Below are 17,565 nucleotides of genomic sequence, written 5' to 3'. Positions count from 1 at the left end.
TTGCCTGCCCGTATCAGACAATGAAAACCATACAACAAAATGCATTTCCCTTTTTGCTTTGACTGCTAGGGAGCTCAGATCTAAATTTAATATTCAGTAAAGATGACTCTATCAATTTTAAAGTATGTTTGACCAGTCATTTTCTTTTTTGACCAGCCATTTTTAAGGTATGTGAAATGTTTTGTCTTGTTTGTGACATTATTATAAGACTTATCAAAGGTTTTATAAGTTACCATTTAAAAAGTTAAGGAATCTGATCAAGGGCACTCAGCCACAAATCAAGTCAGGAGTAGAAACCAGGCTGGGTCTAACTAAAGGGCCTTAAATAATTCTAAATATTCAGAGAATAATGAGGTAGAAATTCAGAGAATAATAATTTTGGAAAATATAAAAAGAGAAAATTTCATATTTCCAATAGTATGTCCCATTCTACAAGTACACTAATCCCATGAGTCACATAGGTGAAAGAGACAAGCCTTAATAAATCTCATCTGGGAGACCCGGTATCATAAAAGAAGAGAAGAGGAAGAGAACAGAAAACGCCAAACAATTTTAATATGTGATTCGTTTTAGAAGACTTTGCAGAAGAAAACACACAGGCGCAGAAACCCACTTGGATATGGATAAGGATATACATCCACTGGAAAAGAAGGTTGTAAACAAATGGAAAGTTTAAAAACATCTTGGCAGAAAAAGAAGAGGAATACACCAGATGCAGGTTTCCAAATTGGTAATTTTGTTTTTCAATGAGAAAGCCCAAGCCACTTTAATTGGCATGTTTTATTTTGGCTTCACTACAGGAGGAGGCTGGTGCAGCACAGATTATTCATGTGCCTCCTGGGAGCCCATTTCCTGGATCTAATTAATTCTAGTGTGTCTTCAGTTGTAATGAAAAAAAGCACTCTGATAATTCACAATGTAAAGAAACATTTAGCCCCTATATGTATAAAACAATGTGACTCTTAGAACCATGATCCATGCTTGTGAAATCAGAAACATGAATGGCAACCATCAGTAGACTCTCCCACCATCCGGACTGGCCACAGCCCAGACAAGGAGCCAAGTCCTCTACCAAACCCTTGGCTTGACAGGATAGAGAAAACAGTGCACCTCTCTCCTCTAGGGAATGAACCCCTTTTAGAAGACCGTTTCAGAAAAATAGGTAATATTTAAATGTTCTAAAGAAACCAGGACCTTGCTGTGCAAAACAGTAGTAAACTGAGTTTTATGAGTTTCTATCACAAGCACATAAAATGCTTTACTGAAACGACCACTGAACTGGAAAAACTCAGGAAAAATTACCCTGAATTCCATGTGAACACTCATAAATCTGCCCCCACCCTTTTCTCTCTCCCCAAAGCACATTCCGCATAAAATCCATGTTCTACATCAGCTTGCCTCTCTTTCATAGCAACTCACAATACCACGTGCAGACCGTCAAGCATGGACTGAAAAATCTCCCTTTGTGAAGCTCTTGTTAGCAGCAGAGAACTTTACTGTATAAACGGAGTCCAGGCTATTGGACAAGGCTGACTGTTGCAAAGACATTACGAGGCATTAGCCCCAAAGGAAAAAGAAAGTAGAAAAGTGAAACATAACACGGAGAAGAAAAGCCCCGCGGGCCGGCCGAAAAAGACGATTTTGGATTACGTTCAGGCACAAAAGTAGACACTAGGACGGACTCATTTTCAAGTTGGGTAAGGCTGTCAAGATCCGCCAACGCTTAACTTATTATTTTGGTTGTACATAAAATCAGTCAATACCCACCTGGGACAAGCCTAAATGTACAGAAGCTGTTTCCGAAATATACATGATTTTGCCGTCAGATGCTACCACAAAAACAAATCCATCCAAAGTCTGTAAAAGAAAAAGCATCAGGGTAAGAGATAATAGACATTAGAGTTAAATCTGATCATTGTACTGGCACTGGGATGGAGAAATGTATAAAGTATTCAATCAACGTATATGGTTAAATGCAGAAACGGCGCCCCGGGGCCAAGAGAAGGACTATAGGTTTAGTTCCCCAGCCAGGCTCTCAAATGCTTTTAAAGGACTTTAAAAACAGTCTTACATCTACATCACAAAAATCATGCAAAACATTCGAGAAGTCCTATCATGCTCAGTTTAAACGTAGTAGCTTTGTTGTTGGGGTTATTTTAGCACTTAGCACAAATCCGGAGTTCTATGGTACTTAGCGGAAAATCTACCACTGTATAGACCATTTCATGTCATACCACTAGAACATAGGCTTTATTCGCCACAATTTTCTAGTTATCCCTAAGTACCATGTGAATAATAAATTCCGAACACTACCACTCCCCAGAAAATAAAATACCTGGTTATTTTTAACAGACTATGTCTACAAAATTAATTATTTAGCATCTGCAAGAGATCAAACAACCTTTGCAAAATTCCAGGAGAAAAAGTATCAATTTCTGAAAAATTAAAGCTACCTACATGATATTCTGATTTTGCCTAACTTGGCTAGCCCTCAAAAAAAAAGTAAAATTATAAGAGGTAATTAAGTCAAAGAAAGGGTAATGATCATATTTATGTGTGGCAAGGATAAAAAGACTAAATTAATTTTGAAAAAAGAAAACTGCATTTTATTTACTCATTCATATTTTAGATCCAGAACCAAAGAAAAGCAATAAAGTTGGTGAAAGGCCCATACAACCCACAACATTGCCCCCATAAAAAAATATTCCAAATTAATTTCTGGCCACAAATTCTATTTTTACAGCATGTAATTGAAACCAGATTACCTTTGGTTTTTCTAAATCCGCCCCCTCTTTGGAGGGGGGCCTAAAAAGAATGTAGAAGTGAAACCTGAAAGATATCCTTACATTCTGCGTCTCAAATACAGTTTTGCTGCAAAATCTTCTTTGCCAACTAAGCTATCATTAGCTTTCCCTGTGCTGAGGTTGAAATCAACATCTTGATTATAAGCCCGACTTTCATGTTTCCAACTCAGTTACAAAATATTTCCCCAACTAAACTCCTTCTCAAAGATATAAACTATTCAGCAATTTCTGAAGTTATCCACGTTTTGGCACATTTTGCATTCTTGCTTAACTCCGAAATAATTAAAGAGATACATTTAATGAAATAGTATCAGACAGCCAGCCATATGAGTAAAAGAGAAAAAGTTATCAAAATTAAATTCTGAAGGTTGCCAGCGGTAGCTTAAAAAATAATACTCTTAATGGAAAATGTTGGTTATGCTTTCATAGCTGCAAACGACCTAATGCGCTTGCGAGTGTATTAACTGCAAAGCCGCCCCTCCACAGACACACTCCGGAATTAAATAAACGTACAGTGGAGAAATTTGGGGGCGTTGACTTTGCCGCCAGGTTTTCACTGGAACTCCCTGGCACTTAGTTGTCTCTGATATTAGTGTCACTTATAATATGTAGGAACATCAAACACTTAAAATACCGCGCACGGAGCTGGACCCGAGCTTGCGGGCAGAGCAAAGGGCGCGCGGGAAGGGCTCCAAGAGCACCATTTCCCGGCCGGCTCCCACACCACTAGCTTTATGTTGTAAAAGCCTCGGGTTTCAAATACATCCCGGGATCTTCTCTTCCCCAGCTCATGCATTTAAAAAAATAAATCACGCTAGGGCATTTGGGGCAAAAGAGTTTTGAAAAGATCTGCTTTTGCGAAGCGCGGAGCCGACTCGCTGACCCAAGACACAGAGTTCCGTAGCCAACTTTTTTTTTCCCCCCTTATAAAGAAAACACAAAATAGAAGGAGGAAATGCAAAATAGCTCTCGGTAGGCATTTTTCGGTGGCAGAGACAAATGACGGGAGGGGGAATGAATCGGGTCGTTGATGAGGCTCTGTAAAGGGCATTTGAAAGATTCCGAGACACGAGGCGTTTCTGTGCCCACCTAGCGCCAGCCGCGGACTTGGAAGTGGCCGGTCGTGCGCACGGTTACCCCACCCGAGCCCCAGACACCGCGAAGGAAATCCGAGGTCAGGGGCGGTTTAGTAACCGCGGACTGAATGGCTCCGGGCTGGGGCACTAAGCGGCTGACACAACCAAGCAAGGACTTCCTCCGTGAGCCAGGTGACCCCGGAGGTCGCACCATGTTGTGAGCTGGACCACTTGAGTTGAACAAGGCTCCACCACTGGCTGTGGAACCTCAGGCATGTTGCTTAACCTTTCTGTGCCTCAACTTCTTGCTCTGAAAAAAATGCAGTTAAAAATAGAACACACTCTAGGTGGCTGGTGAAGAGAGATGATATAGTAAGATTTCGAACAGCTGGCCGGTAGCAAACTCTCAGTAAATGTCAACTGCTAATAATTGTCGATGCTGTCTCTCTATTGCAACCTCTCCAGACACACACAATCGTCAGACGCTTTAGGCTCTGCCTCCCTCTGGCTCAGAGCAGCCGGATCACTCCTTCTCTGGCTCCGGCGCCTGGCACAGCGTCTGGCACAGAGCAAGAGCTCCATAAAAGTTTGCCGAAGGAAGTAAGGTTGGAGAGGACTGAACCACACCCAGGAGCGCGCTTCGGCCTAGGTCTCGGGGGCTAGAGAGTCCTGGGGCTGGGGCGGGGGAGAGGGTGCCAGGTGTGGGGTTGATGGCGGGCTGGTTGAGCGGAATCCACCCGCAGTCCCGGCCCTCCGAGGGGAGTTGGGGGGAATTGGCCCGAAGTCCGATCGCTGCCTCGGGAGACCTCTGCAGCCTGGGGGCGGCCTGTGGATCCGCCCGGGGCTCCTTGAGGAGGGACCCCTGGAGACTGGGACGGTGGGGTCGGAAGGGACCCCCTACCCGGGCGGGCCAGGGCCGTTAGTGGCGGCGGCGCTTTTCACCCCGCGGCGGTCCTACTACCTGCAGCAGGTGCGATCCCAGCTCCTTGGCGACGCTGTCCAGGGGCCCCGCGCGGCTCGGCTGTCCCCACGCGTCTCCTAAACCTGGACGGGGAATAAGGCAAACCGGTAAACAGCAGCGCCCAGCCAGGGGCCTCGGCACCCGGTGCCCCGCCGGCCGTCGCCCCTTTGCCTTTGATTAAAAAGGAAAAGGCCAGAGGAGAAATTCCCGCCGAGGCCTTGGGTCCAAGCCGGCCAGGCCCACAGCTCCCGTGGGTCGCCCACGTGCTCACGGCTCTGAAATTGCCGTTTTATTTGAAATGCCACAAAGTAATCTAATCTGCTGTGAAATCGGCCATCCTCGTAGCCAAACGGGGATATCGATTTGACCAGTAAATATTCCCCCAAGGGTCCTTCCTCTCTCCCTTCCCTGCGCCGCCGGCAGCCATGCACTTTCCCAAAGACAGAGAGGCCCGAACGTAAAGCCCTCGCCGTCCTGGAGGCAGCTTTTCCGGCATTAAAATGACAAAACAAACCAAAAAACCCAAACTTTTTCAACCCCCTGTAATCTCTCCCCTCCCCCGCCCCGGACTCTCCAGCCCTCACAGGGGCCCCAGGAGCGCCCACACTCTTCCAATCCAAGAGCTACAGCCTGGGAAGGGGTTACCTGGGGGCTTCCAGAAGGCGAACTCCTAAGTCGCCAGCGGCGGGTGGGGTACGGGCCGAAGGCGGGGAGAGCCGTGTGTATACTAGACGGTAACTGGGAGGTGTTTGTTGGCATATAATTGGGGTCTCGCAGCCCCTCCGCTTAACTGTCCCTCCAAGGCCTCCGTTGCTCCCCCACCACCTCCCCGAAGGCCACAGGTGTTACAGAAGGCGCACCAGGGCCAAGGCAGCCCAGCTCGACAGAACATCTCTCTCCTGCGCCCTCGGCTCAGCTGCCGTGTCCCCGGAGAATCCAGGCTTTGCCTGCACGCCCGGGTGAGTTTGCGGCGCTAAACGCCTTCTGGGAGAACCCCAGCCGCTCCCAGGCGTCCTGCTGGCGGCCTGGCCCGAAACCCTCCAGCGAGCGCCGCGGGCCAGGCGCGAGGCCGCAAAGACCGGGGACCGCTGTGCTAGCAACGCCCCCTCTATCCCCTGCGAAGAACGCCCCCCAGGCTCTAGGCCCCTCGCGCGCCTCCCACCAGGGCTGCGAGCCTGCGGGTGAGCTGTGGGTCGCGCGGGCGCGTCCGTCTCCCCTCCCACCAGAATTGCAGGTCTGACCGGCCCCCTGCCCGCTGCTCCGGGAGTGTGCGACCGGGGACCAGAGCGAATCCGAGGCCCATTCCCAAGACCGAAAAGCCCCTCCAAGCAGGCGGCAGCGAGTGGGTTTCCGGAGAGGGTCGCGCAGGCACACTGGGTCTCCCCACTGTCCTTGGGGCGCCCGGGGCATCGCGGCTTCTGGAACCCTCGATCCTAGCAGGCGGAAAATGCACCTCCAGGCCCAGGGCCCCCGCAGAGACATTGGAGACCCTTCTTTCGGCAATTTCTATTATGCAACTAAGAAAGGGATGGCCTTTCATTCTTCTCCTGGGCTCTAGAATTAGAGGTTTATCCTGGTCTCCCCATAAGGAAGTGGCTAATTTCCACATATTCTGACCTCCCAAATATGATCGCAGCCCCGCACCCCCCCAGATTCCAGCACGTGAACGGAGGTGTCTCTTTAACCCCAGGAAATCACTGCCCACCTCACTCTCACTCCCAAGGATGACCACAGTGACCATATTATAGGGCCACTGGCTCTCACGGTAGGTCCTTCCTCCCCAGCACCCAAGAGGCCGGCCTACTGGTGGTGGCGTTGACTCCATTTAACCAGAAATGGAAAGAACCAAAATGTAGAAGCCTCCGGGCCCTGAATGAAGAAAAAACATAATAAGGGCCCAGGAATTCTGGTGTCCGAAAAGGGACAAAGGCGCCCCTGTAACTGCCCCTTACCCTGCTCCTGGGCCCGTCCCCTGGTTTGGGCCAAGCTACCTTTGCCAGGCTCCCTGTTGACAGTGAGCGCCGCCTCCAGCCTTGGCTCCTGACAGGGCCTGGGGCAATCTGCACCTTCTTCGGGAATGACCCCCAAACCAAACTCCCCTGCCTGGGTCTCCCAAAAGCCTTGTCGAAAGCTCTGGCCTCACATGCAAAAAGTGCATTGGCCGCACAGGACAATTTTTCCGTATGATTCAAAGCCTGTTCTCTTACATCATTATAATTTTTCGATTTATTTCTTGATGCCTCCGCTTTGCCAGCGGGGATTTGGACCTGACACAAGGGGGAGCAGATGGTGGGGAGGCTCTCCTTAAGCATCCCTACCCCCACGCCACCTCACAGGGTGATAGTGCTGCCAGCTCTTCCATTAGAAACCTCTATGGGCGAGACTTTTCCCCTGGGCCCATAAAAATCTAATTTGGGCTGAATGCAGAGACTAAATAAGGGAAGGTTTGTAACAAAAAAATCATCTTGTTACTATAAAGCCATACATACTCCTGAAAAAGTGAGGCACTAGGCCTGTGGCCCTTATCTGGACCTCACAAAGGGCTTTATTTGTTAGAAAAATGAGGGCAGGAGTGTAAGAAGAGACTGCGCTAAGCTCCTCCAAGGTTATCAGCCATTGGTGGTCTGTTTGGCCTGATTCTGGGAAATCCCCACCCCACCCCATGCCAGTGACTGCAGGGGAGCAAGACAGGGGAGGTTCCAACCCTGACTTGTAGTTTCCGGCCAGGGTTTGGGGTCCTGCTTGCCTTACATGTGTCAATAGGGGAATCAGATGGGCACTCCCTGCTACTGGGAATCCAGCTGGCCAGGTCACTGGGGAGGGGGGTCAGCCACTAGGTCAGAGGGAAAGGGAGCCTAGTGTCCCCTTTTCCCCTCTGCCTCCAAGGGTTCGTGGGTGCTTGCACTTGTACCCACACTCAGCGAGCGGGCTGTTTGGTTTGAACCCATCAGGCCCTGCCCACCACAGAAGCTATCTAAATATGGTCCCTCCTCTCTGGGTGCTCAGTCAGTCAATCAACAAACAGCTCTTGGGTGCCTGCTGTACCAGGTCCTCAGCCAGGTGCAGGTCACAGACCATAAACATCAAATCACACAAACGATCTGATTTCCCAGTAAAGGGGACAGTGTGCAGGGGTTCCCTCACTGTGAGACAGGGTCACCCTCTCAGGTGAGGGTGACACACGAGTTGAGACCTGAAGGAGGCAATTAGGTTCGCTCCTTCCTCTGGACCCGTGAGCAGGACTTACTGTGGCCAGTGACCAATGGGTCCTGCCCCAGAGAAGGGTCTAGACTCGGCTAAGAACCTCCAGGATGGACAGCGGTTCTCACACTTCCCCGAGGGCAACCTCGGGTATCTAAAATGGTGGCAATTCAGTCCTCTTCTGGCTTTGGAATGGTTCGCGGTCACTGGGTCCCTGAAAAGCCCGGCCCTTGCACCCTTTTAGAAACCCACAGCTGCACAGCGGCCCAGAGGGTGTGTGAAGGGGGTGGTAGGTAGAGATGCCCCGACAGGGTTTGGCTCTGGGTGGGGGAAGGGAGGGGATTCCAGCCCGGCCTGCCTGGCCACGGGCCAGTGTCCTACATGCACAGACCACGGACGACACAAGCGCCCGGAGACTTGGTCGCCTGATGCTTAGACCTTGCAGGATGGGAGGGTGCCTCGGCCAAGTCCGCGCTCAGGAGCGCGCGTGGCCAGCGCCGCGCCGGCCAGGCTTCAGTCCGCGCCCCGGAGCGCCCCGAGCCGGTCTTGGGCGCTGGCCTCCGGGAGCTGAATCCGCGGCGCCCGCGCTCTACATCCTCGCTCCCACCTCCAGGGCCCCCGCAGTTCTGGAGTTCCCATCGCCACTGCCGAGTTTCCCGCTCCGCCTCTGTGAACTTTCCCTCCCGGACCCGGCGCACAGCCTGGCAGCCTTCCAAGTAGAGACGGGGAGAGGGTTGTAAAAACCCACTTTATTCTAAAAAATAAGTCTACTTAAAAAAAAAAAAACTACATTATTTTGGGCTGCGGCAGGGAAAGGCCTCGGATCTGTGACTCCATGTCGGGTTAGGGCGAGTTTCTCCTCACCAAACCCTCTAAATCAAAGCGTTTCCATTCCCGACAACAATTTCTAGGACCGCCCTGACCCCCGCACCTCCCCTTGGCACTCAGGTGTGTGTGTGTGTGTGTGTGTGTGTGTGTGTGTGTGTGTGTGTGTGTGTGTGTGTGTGTGTGTGTGTGTGTGTGTGTGTGTGTGTGTGTGTGTGTGTGTGTGTGTGTGCGCGCGCATGCGCATTGAGTGGGAAGGACCCTGCCTGAATGTAAACCCAGACAAATCCAGCCACTGGAATAATTCAGGCCTCCAACCCCATTTACTGTGCGTGTGACATGTTCACTTCTCTGCAGTAAAAAGTTGTGGTGAGTGTTGCAGTCCCTGCCTCTCTCTCGCCCACACCTGTCTGGGATCTTGGTGGGAAGCGGGAAGAGGGGCTCTGTTCTCTTCCCACGATCGGCCTCAGCTTCCAGCTCCACTCCTGAGCTGGGACCTGCAGCCAGTCCCTCCTCGAGCCCTTTCGGTACAAGTGCCCGGAGGGGAGGCCACCCTCTGCCCCACAGCTGGGCACAGGAACCCCAGCTCCTAGGAAGAGGCCTGACCCTGGTGATTGGCCGGGGAGCTCCCGCAGCTCTGACTCGCACCTCCCGGGGCCCGGCGTGGATCACCAGATGGGGAGCTTGCCCTGCATCCTGCCCAGCGTGCTCACCATGCAGCTATGGCCAGAGAGCAGCAGACTTCTCCCACCCCGGGTGCTTCTGTGTTTCCACAGTGCCCCCTCTCCAGAAGTGAAGGCCACGCTGCAAAGAGGGCAGGGAGACCCTGGGCCCCAGCGTTTCCCTGAGCCCTGTGAGTAGCAGGCCTTCCCAACCACATTAACTCACTAAGCTTTCAATTCCGAGTCCACTGCCGGAGCCAGCCTTGCTCTCCTGCCCTCTTCCCTGCCCTTCTACCTTCCACTTCTCAGTTCGCAGTTAAAGGGGAGAAAACGGTGGGAACCCGGAAAACAGCTCAGCTTCCAACTCCAGGCAGTGAGTCCCGGAGGTCCACCGAGTGGGGCGCACCACCGTTAAGGTCGCATCTGGCCTAAGGAAGGCAGCGAGCTTCACAGGAAGGACTGACTGGAGTAAGAACATGGTAGATTTCCACCTGCGCCCGCCTGCTTCCTCATACCCTATCCCGGGAACCCTGCGCAGCGATGGAGTTGCTAATGGGCCCATTTTACAGACAAGGAGACCGAGGCCCAGCGGGGCAGCTTGACAGAGCTGAGCCTTGAACCGGCTGTCTGGCTTGCCAGCACCCCCAAGCTTGCGGACTGGCCTCTCCGCGGAGTGTCCACCTGGCTCCAGTCGCCTCTCTGCCCCTGCCCTGGGGCTTCTCCCAGCTCCTCTTTCTCTCCTCCTGCCTGGGGGTCTCGGGATGAAAGGAGCCGAGGCCAGCGGCCTCTCCTGCGCACAGAAGCACAGGCGACACAGCGGCCTTCCCGCCTGCCCTGCCCTCCCGGGGACCTTGGGAAAGGCCCGCCCCTCTCAGGTCTCAATTTCCTCAAATACTGAGGGTTAGTCTGGCGATTTCTGTGGTCCCTCGGACTGTGCTCTTCATTTTCTAACTCCCAAAGTCCTAACTTGGCTTCTAGATTCTTCTTCACCCAGGGATCCGGCTTGGCTATCACACAGCGAGGCCGCGCTGGGCACATCGGGTCCGCTCGGTATCTTTCCGTTCGTTGCCGAGAGCCGGAGCAGGTCCAGGAGTTCCCGCCGCGGCGCAGGACCGGGCTGGCCGCTAAAGCCTCCCTGACGCCCGCGTCCGGACCCTCGCGGCTCCGCCAGGCCCCGTCCGCCTCCCGCACCGCCTCCCTGGCGCAGTCTCCCGAGAACAGCTTAAATCAATTTCGGATGCTGCTTCCGCGCTCCCACCCTTCGTCTTTCAGAGCCACGGGAGGGGCGCACGAGTCATTTTGCGTAATTGAGGTCTTTCTAAACGCTTCTTTTCCTCTGCCCCAGGCACCCAGCTCCTCTTCTCTCCAGTCGCAGACTGACTGGAGGGGGAAGGTCTGCAGGCCCCAGGCCTCCGAGCGCAGGGAGGCGTCCGGAGGCTGCTGGCCCACCGTGCAGGCGAGCGCCCCTGCTCCCAGCTTCAGCGCTGCAGGAAGCGCTGCGGTCTAGATCACCGCCTGCTCCCCATTTTGGAGGAATCGGGACCCTCTTAGGTTCGGGACTATTTCCAAAACTCTAGGGCCACATAGCTCTCCCCGACCCCTCCTGGAGTTCCAGTCTCGATGGTCACGCCCAGGAGACGCCCAGGCCGCCCCTCAACTAGACCACTAGGAACAAAGCACAGGGGCCCGGTGCTCAAGGGCCAGACCACAGCCAGCGCACCCCTGCAACCTGCTCAGGGCCAAGCAATTCGGGGTCCCAAGGCCTGCAGCCTCGCTTCGCAGCACTGGAACCTACAGACCCAGTTTAATGTTTGCAGGAGCAGATACACACCGCTTTCCAGTTTTTAGCCGCTTTCCTGGAAAGCCCCAAACAACAAGTGGCTAGCAATCAGCCCCTTTCTCCAGGCCTCAATTTCTGGCTCACTTGAAATCATTTAATCTTCTGATCATGTCTTTGTAATTTGTATTTCCAGTGGGGTGGGAGGGGGACAGGAGAGAAGGCTTATGTCCTGTCTGGGCTCCACACCTGCTTTGCAGTATGTGGATTAAGAAACGGTTCACCCGAGCAAACCAGTTACCATTCCTCCTCCCAGGGTTGGAAGGAGACTCGGCTCTTAGGAAACCCAATTCTCTAATTTTCACTGAAAACTTCAGCAGGGGAGGAATCACCTCTACGTCGCTGGAGGGCCGACAAATAGCGTCCGCTGGGCCTCGGCTCCCAGCGGGACGGGCAGGAGCGGGGAGGGGGGCCCCTCGGTTGATCGGGCTGGGAAAGGAAAAGAACTTTCCCTTCTAAGAGCTCTGGGCTGTGGCAGCCGGGTCACAGGCTCCTGCTCCAGGGAGGAAAGTGCCCGCCTGGCCGCACAGCGCAGCTGGAAGGCTCCGGCGAGGACAGGCCACCGCTTCTGGCCCCCTCAGCTCCCTGGCCAGTGGCGCTCAGCTCCCCAGCCAGCACGCTGCCGAGCTGGAGGTCACGCTGGGGGCCGGGCCCCAGGAGCTCCAGCCGGGAGGTGGTGTACAGGGCAGTTTATGACCCAGAGACGATTACAAATAACAGGCTTAGGGGCGCCCACCGCAAAGAGGGCGAGTTTACTGACTTTAGGTCGATTGCCGGGCCTGGAGCTGCCTTAATGGAGGCGCCCTGCGCTGGAGAGACACCTGTCGCGGCTCTGCAGCGACCCTCCCCGTGCCCTGTGGCTAAAGTGGTCTCCCTAGGCATGCACCGGCTTCTGATGCTCCAGAGGCTGCCACAGCTCTAGTGGCTCCTCGGCCTTCAGGTTGGGGGGTACCCATCAGGTGCTGGAGCAGAGGGTCTCAGACAAGCGCCCTAATCCCTTCCGCCAGGCCGCGGCCAACATGGCTGGGGACAGAGACATTGGAAGGTGGTCGGTTCAGAACCACCGGGACACCAAAAGGGATGCTGTGGTGATCGGGCCTCCTCCAGCCCTGCTGCTCAGAGGTGCCCGCCTGGCAGCTACTGTCACCCACGGGCCGTGTGCTGGCAGGGAATGCCCACCCAGTGCGCCACCACTTCTGACCGCTGAGAGCCTGCTGGGCCCGTGGGTCCTGGCGACCCTTGCCCACCATGGCTCCTGCCCCTCCGGGCTTATAATCCAATCTAGAAAAGAAGGCTATGCTCAGGCCCGCCTGCCATTTCCGAATTAACCGCCTCCCTTTCTCTCCTGCCCCATCTCGGCTCACCTGTTCGAGGTGAGTCTCTGCCACCCGGACCTCCAGAGTCCCAGCCCCAAGAACGGCGAGCAGAGAAGAGACCACCTGAGAGGCCTGAGTCTGAGGCCCAAGTCCCTGCAAGTGTTCTGCTGGGAGCTGGGGCCTGCAGGGCCTGGGCCTCCTGGTGTACTCCACTCTCTCCCAGGGACCAGCAAGCACCCTTCACCTCCGGCCTGGGTGCACTGTGCTTCCCCTCCACGGAAAAAAAGTAAGAAGGAAAAAAATAAAAGGGGGAGTTAAAGAAATGAAGAAAGGAAGGAAGGAAAGAAGAAAGACCAGATTGGACTAGTACGCTCATGGAACGATCCCTGGTTCGCCCCCCCTACCCCCCAGCCCTGGGCCAGAAGATGGCCTGGTGTCTCTGGCACCAGGGCCCTGGCCCCTCTCTCCAGGAGGAGACGAAGTTCCCGGAGCGACCTCCCCAAGATGTTTTGGCACCAGCCGGAAGGCTCAGGCAGCCCCTCCGGGCCAGCTCTGGCTCCCCGCTTGGGCCCCCTAGCGCTCCCGGCCGCCCACCTGCGGCCTCACCTTCTGGAAAGACAGCGCGCATCTTCAGGTAGCTCGTGGTGAGTCGGATGATGGACGCCTTGTCCAGCTGCGAGGTGATGGCCGATGGCAGCGGGAGCAGCTTGGCCAGCTCATAAAACTCGCCATTTTCCTTCTCCCTCCTGGTCTTGGCCGCATTCTTCGACTTCTCCTTCATCGCGCCTCGGCTCCGGGCATATTAGACCCGGCCGTGCTCCAGGCCCGCGGAGCTCCGCTCTGGCTGCAGCGGCGGCGACGGGGAAGGGGGCCCCGCAGACCAGGTGAGTGGGGCGCCGGCCGCGGGCAGGTGCGTGAGGCCGACCAGGGGCACCAAGACGCCTTTCTGCAGCCGTGGGCCGGGAGCTCGGCGCAACCCGGGGACGCCGCCCCGCGCTCCTCCCGCCACCGCCCCGGGCGCAGCCTCCTCCGGGCCGGACTGTCCCGCGGCGACCCGAGCCCTGGCTTCCCGCTCGCTTCGGCTCGCTCTTCCTTCCTCCCTCTTGTCTCCCCTGCCTCGGCTTTCCTTAGGGGTGGAGAGTGGCCGGCGAGGAGGCGGCGGTGCTGTTTAGTCCTTGGCCGGGTGTTCGTACCCGCTGCCGTGAGGCCCCTCCAGGCTGGAGGACGGCACGGGCGGCTGCGGCTGCGGAGCCATGGAGCGGGAGGGGAGCGGACGCGGCTGGGGCCCGGCCCGGGTGCGCTCTCCTGCCCTCCCTGGCGGTTCCCTGTGCCTGGTGATGCGGCGCCCGGAGCCCGCGATCTGTCGCGAGGCGCAGAAGCTCAGCGGTCCACGTGCAACCGAGCCGCGTTTGTTTATGGCGGACCCGCCTTCGGGCGGAGCACTCGGCCGCCGCGTCCCGGGGAGGAGGGGGGGCAGGAAGGGGGGGAGGGACCGCGGCGGGGGCGGGGGCGGCCAACCTCGCCTACCGACCCCACCGCGGCCCCGGAGTCACAGGCGCGCCTCCCTGTCGCTGCCTCCAGGGACTCTCCCGGGCGAGACCCGCGCGCTCCCGGCCTGGAGGAAATCGCGGTGAGTGCACAGGGCGCGCGGCGGGGACCGGCTCTGGCGGGCGGGTCGCGGGACCTGGGCGCTAGGAGGAGCGGCGGGGAGGGGCTGAGGAGGAAGCTAGGGAGGAAGCGGTACGGAGACCTCGTCTGTGGCTCCGGCGCAGGTACTGCGCGGGCGCTGCCTGAGTGCCCTGCGGAGGACTGAGTCCTCCGAGCCCGCGCGGGCCCCGAGCCCTCGCTCTCCCCAGTTTGCAGGTCCGAGAGCCGAAAGTGGTGGCGGTGGGGAGGCCAGAGGGGAAGGACCACCCCCCTCCCCAGGAAGCGGCGCGAGTAGGGCTCGGAAGTGACCCTTATGCCCTTTCTCTCCTGTAAACAGGAGAGCGAAAGGAGATTGGCGCCTTCCCCGGAGGGGTTGGAGGCCGCGGGGACGCGCGGATCGGACGGAGAGAGGGGCGGGGGAGCCGAACCTACCGGTGAGGCCTTGCCCTGGGCAGCGGCGGGAACAGGGCCCAATAGTACCCGTCCCTGCAGCCCGATCCAGTGCGGCAGGAATTTCAGGGAAGCCGGCTGGGGCGGGTGCTTCAGGGCGAGGAGCACCGAGCGAGGGCCATCGGACAAGCGTTCGTGGTGGCCAGGGTGATGGGGGCAGGAGGCAGCTGGCGCAGGGAGGCGCAGTCGGAGACTGCGGCCGGCCGTGGGGCGTCCCGGCGCCTTCCCTCAGGGCCACACTGGACCTCGAGTCCTCTTGTATACCCCACCTCACTGTCGGTGCCTGCAACCCCGGAGGATCCTCCTAGCTACCCCGGCCACAAGGTAGCCCCCATCCCTTCCCTTCTAGAAGCCCGAACCCTCCGGACGCAGTGTGGACGCATGCACTGGGAGGACCCCAGCTTCCTGGCGGGCGGGGTCAGAGGGCAGCCGCAGTGGACGCAGGGCGCGGGGTCCTGGGGTCCCTCGGACGTGTGCCGAGGCTGTAGGCTGTGGGGGCCTGATCTGGAGGTCAGCTCGGGAGACGCCGGAGCCTTGGGGCCCAGCGCTAGGATCTCCGTTCTAGGTGCCTTCTCTCTCCCCCGGCCCGGGAGGAGCCTGCGGCTCCGCGCGCTCACTGCCGTTACAATGACTTGGTGCTCGCCTCCCTCCCCCGCGTCTGGAGGGCAGGGCCTACAGCGACCTCGTCGGCAGCAGGCGCTCCTGACCCCTTTCCAGGGACCTCTTTGAAGGTCAGAAGTTCGATGGCGTTGGAGGCGTCGTAGTTCCCTCGGTGGGCAGGACATCGTGCGCAGACCCGGGCTCGGCCTCACCTGCCCCGGCGCCCTGCGGAACCCACAGCCGTGGCCTTGCTCGAAACCACCGAGCCGCGCGAGCTTCGGAGTTGGTGCCTCCCCACCAAATGCCGGGCGCATGTAGGAACCAGCGCTTTTCCTTGGGGTTTCGGATCCAGGAGCGCTTTCCTTTTTCCAGCCGTGAGCGCAGAGGGTCGGGGGTGGGGCGCGCGAGCGGCTCGGGTACGTAGTGGCCAAACGCAAGGCTCCCGGCCCGCTTCCCCGCCCGGAGTCCCGCACCCCGCTGTGGGGACAGCCGTGGTCTCCCGGCTTCCGGGAGAAGGAGCTCCAGGGGGGAAGGGATTGCCGGCTGGGCCCCTCCGCCGCTTGCTCAGGCCGCCCCCGTGTGCGCTCCGGCACCTTCCTGGCTTCGGGAGGATTTAAGGCTTCCCTCACCCCCACGATTTCCGATCCTCAATTATGGACCCGGGAGAATTCCTCCTGGGCTTGAAAGGGATTACCCAGATCGCAGAAACATGGTTAAGTGCAAGTGGGAGAAACTCGACAAGTAACAGGAACAGAAACGTTCCTTAAACCAAAGTTCCCGGATTTCACGGGAAATTGTACTTGAGATCTCGATACCCGCTTTTCAGCAGTGGCAGCCGCTGTTGCATCTGCGAGACATGTTCGAATCGCGTGGTGTGAGACGTAGCATAACGGAGCGTTGGAAGATTCACAGATGTTTGTCTGTGGGGCACTTTAGGGCCCACAGTGTGCTCCAGCAAATGCCCAAGCGGGCCTTTTATCACCTTCCCCCCAACACATTCATTCAACACACACACACAGCGCGCGGAGATGGGCCTGGGCTCCCGCACAGCACCACCAAAAGAACACAAAGTACTTCGGCGCGAACTTCGAGGTTTCCCCAGTTGGGAAGAATAGTGATGTCTGCGTGGAATGGCGAAGAAAGAACCCCTGAGCTTGGATGGGGTCATCCTAGGGCTCTCCCTGCCGAAGGGAAAGCCTGAGGCCCTTAGGACACCCACAGGATAGAAGCTCTGTGTAAATTGGAAAAAGCACTAAACGCGTGCTAATTGGAGTGATCAGAAGCCGGTGGCCGCCGGTTGGGACACCTACTGCGTAGTCCTTGCTCCAGGCTTCTGGTGCAGCGAGTACCTCCTAGTCTATACTTTGAGTCGAAAGTCGAGCGCTTCGCGCAGAGCACGGAGACGGGCCCGCAGGGGAGAAGCATAGGGCAACGAAAGACCCCTCAGTCCCGGGCATCACCCAGAAACGGCGGTTCTCCTACTGGCCCGGAAGGAGTTGGCAGAATCTATAATGACGAGAGGCCGGGGGCAGGAAGAGGGCAGGTGGAAAGAGGGGTCGGACCACAAGTCCAATAAGCTTTTGCAGCGCTTGCGGGACGCCACCAGCCCCAGTCTGTCCTGCTTCCCAGCGCCTAGGCGCACCCCGAGGCGCACGAGCACGCCTCCGCATACCCCCCACCTCTTAGAAATTTTCCATTAGGAAGCTGATCTGGAAGAAATTGAGGCCCTAAGAGGAAAGGGGCGGGGCCCGGCCGCCCCACATCTGCTTGGATTTTCCGCTTCAGATGCTCCGCAACTGTTTTTCCCCGGGGCCGCACCTGGCGCCTACCTGAGGCCCATCCTCCGCGGAAACCGACTTTCGCGTGAGATCAAGGGGAAAACGCGCAGATGTTCCACTAGGGATGGGCTGCTGCGGTGGCAGAAGGGGATCAGAGACTTTGTCCCTAAGGAGGTGGGGAGGGAAGACTTCTCCCAGGCCTAGCACTAGATTTGGGGGAAGGGGTTCGAAACTCTGAAGTGCTGTTTAAGGAGAACTTCAACCGCCCAAACAAGCCGAGACAGCAGGAAACCCAGGACTATGGACATGTGAACCTATTCGATTTATAAACTCTTGTCTACACAGGCAATTAGCATGATGTGGTTACTTCAGAAAATCCCGCTTGGGTTCAGTATCACAAATGTGAGT

The 17,565-nt window shown here is 56.6% G+C and overlaps 1 protein-coding gene across 3 annotated transcripts in view; it reads right to left on the bottom strand.

Annotated features, from left to right (window-relative positions):
• The window catches only part of SIM2 (SIM bHLH transcription factor 2), a 45,876-nt gene extending 31,965 nt beyond the window's left edge, over nucleotides 1–13,911 (bottom strand). For 2 of the 3 annotated variants that reach the window (XM_033418268.2, XM_004264550.3), the window contains exons 1-3: nucleotides 13,289–13,911; nucleotides 4,842–4,924; nucleotides 1,768–1,857 (exon numbers count right to left, since the gene is read on the bottom strand). In XM_033418268.2, the coding sequence (XP_033274159.1) occupies nucleotides 1,768–1,857; nucleotides 4,842–4,924; nucleotides 13,289–13,463 (348 nt within the window). In that variant the 5' untranslated portion in view covers nucleotides 13,464–13,911. The remainder of the gene's footprint in view (nucleotides 1–1,767; nucleotides 1,858–4,841; nucleotides 4,925–13,288) is intronic. The other variant, XM_033418269.2, reaches the window with a different exon arrangement.
• Nucleotides 13,912–17,565: the final 3,654 nt, after the last annotated feature.

Source organism: Orcinus orca, chromosome 5, assembly GCF_937001465.1.
Source record: "Orcinus orca chromosome 5, mOrcOrc1.1, whole genome shotgun sequence".
In the NCBI taxonomy this organism is placed as follows: domain Eukaryota; kingdom Metazoa; phylum Chordata; class Mammalia; order Artiodactyla; family Delphinidae; genus Orcinus; species Orcinus orca.
Note: the sequence above shows the minus strand (reverse complement) of the source record. Positions and strands in the feature narration are given on the sequence as shown.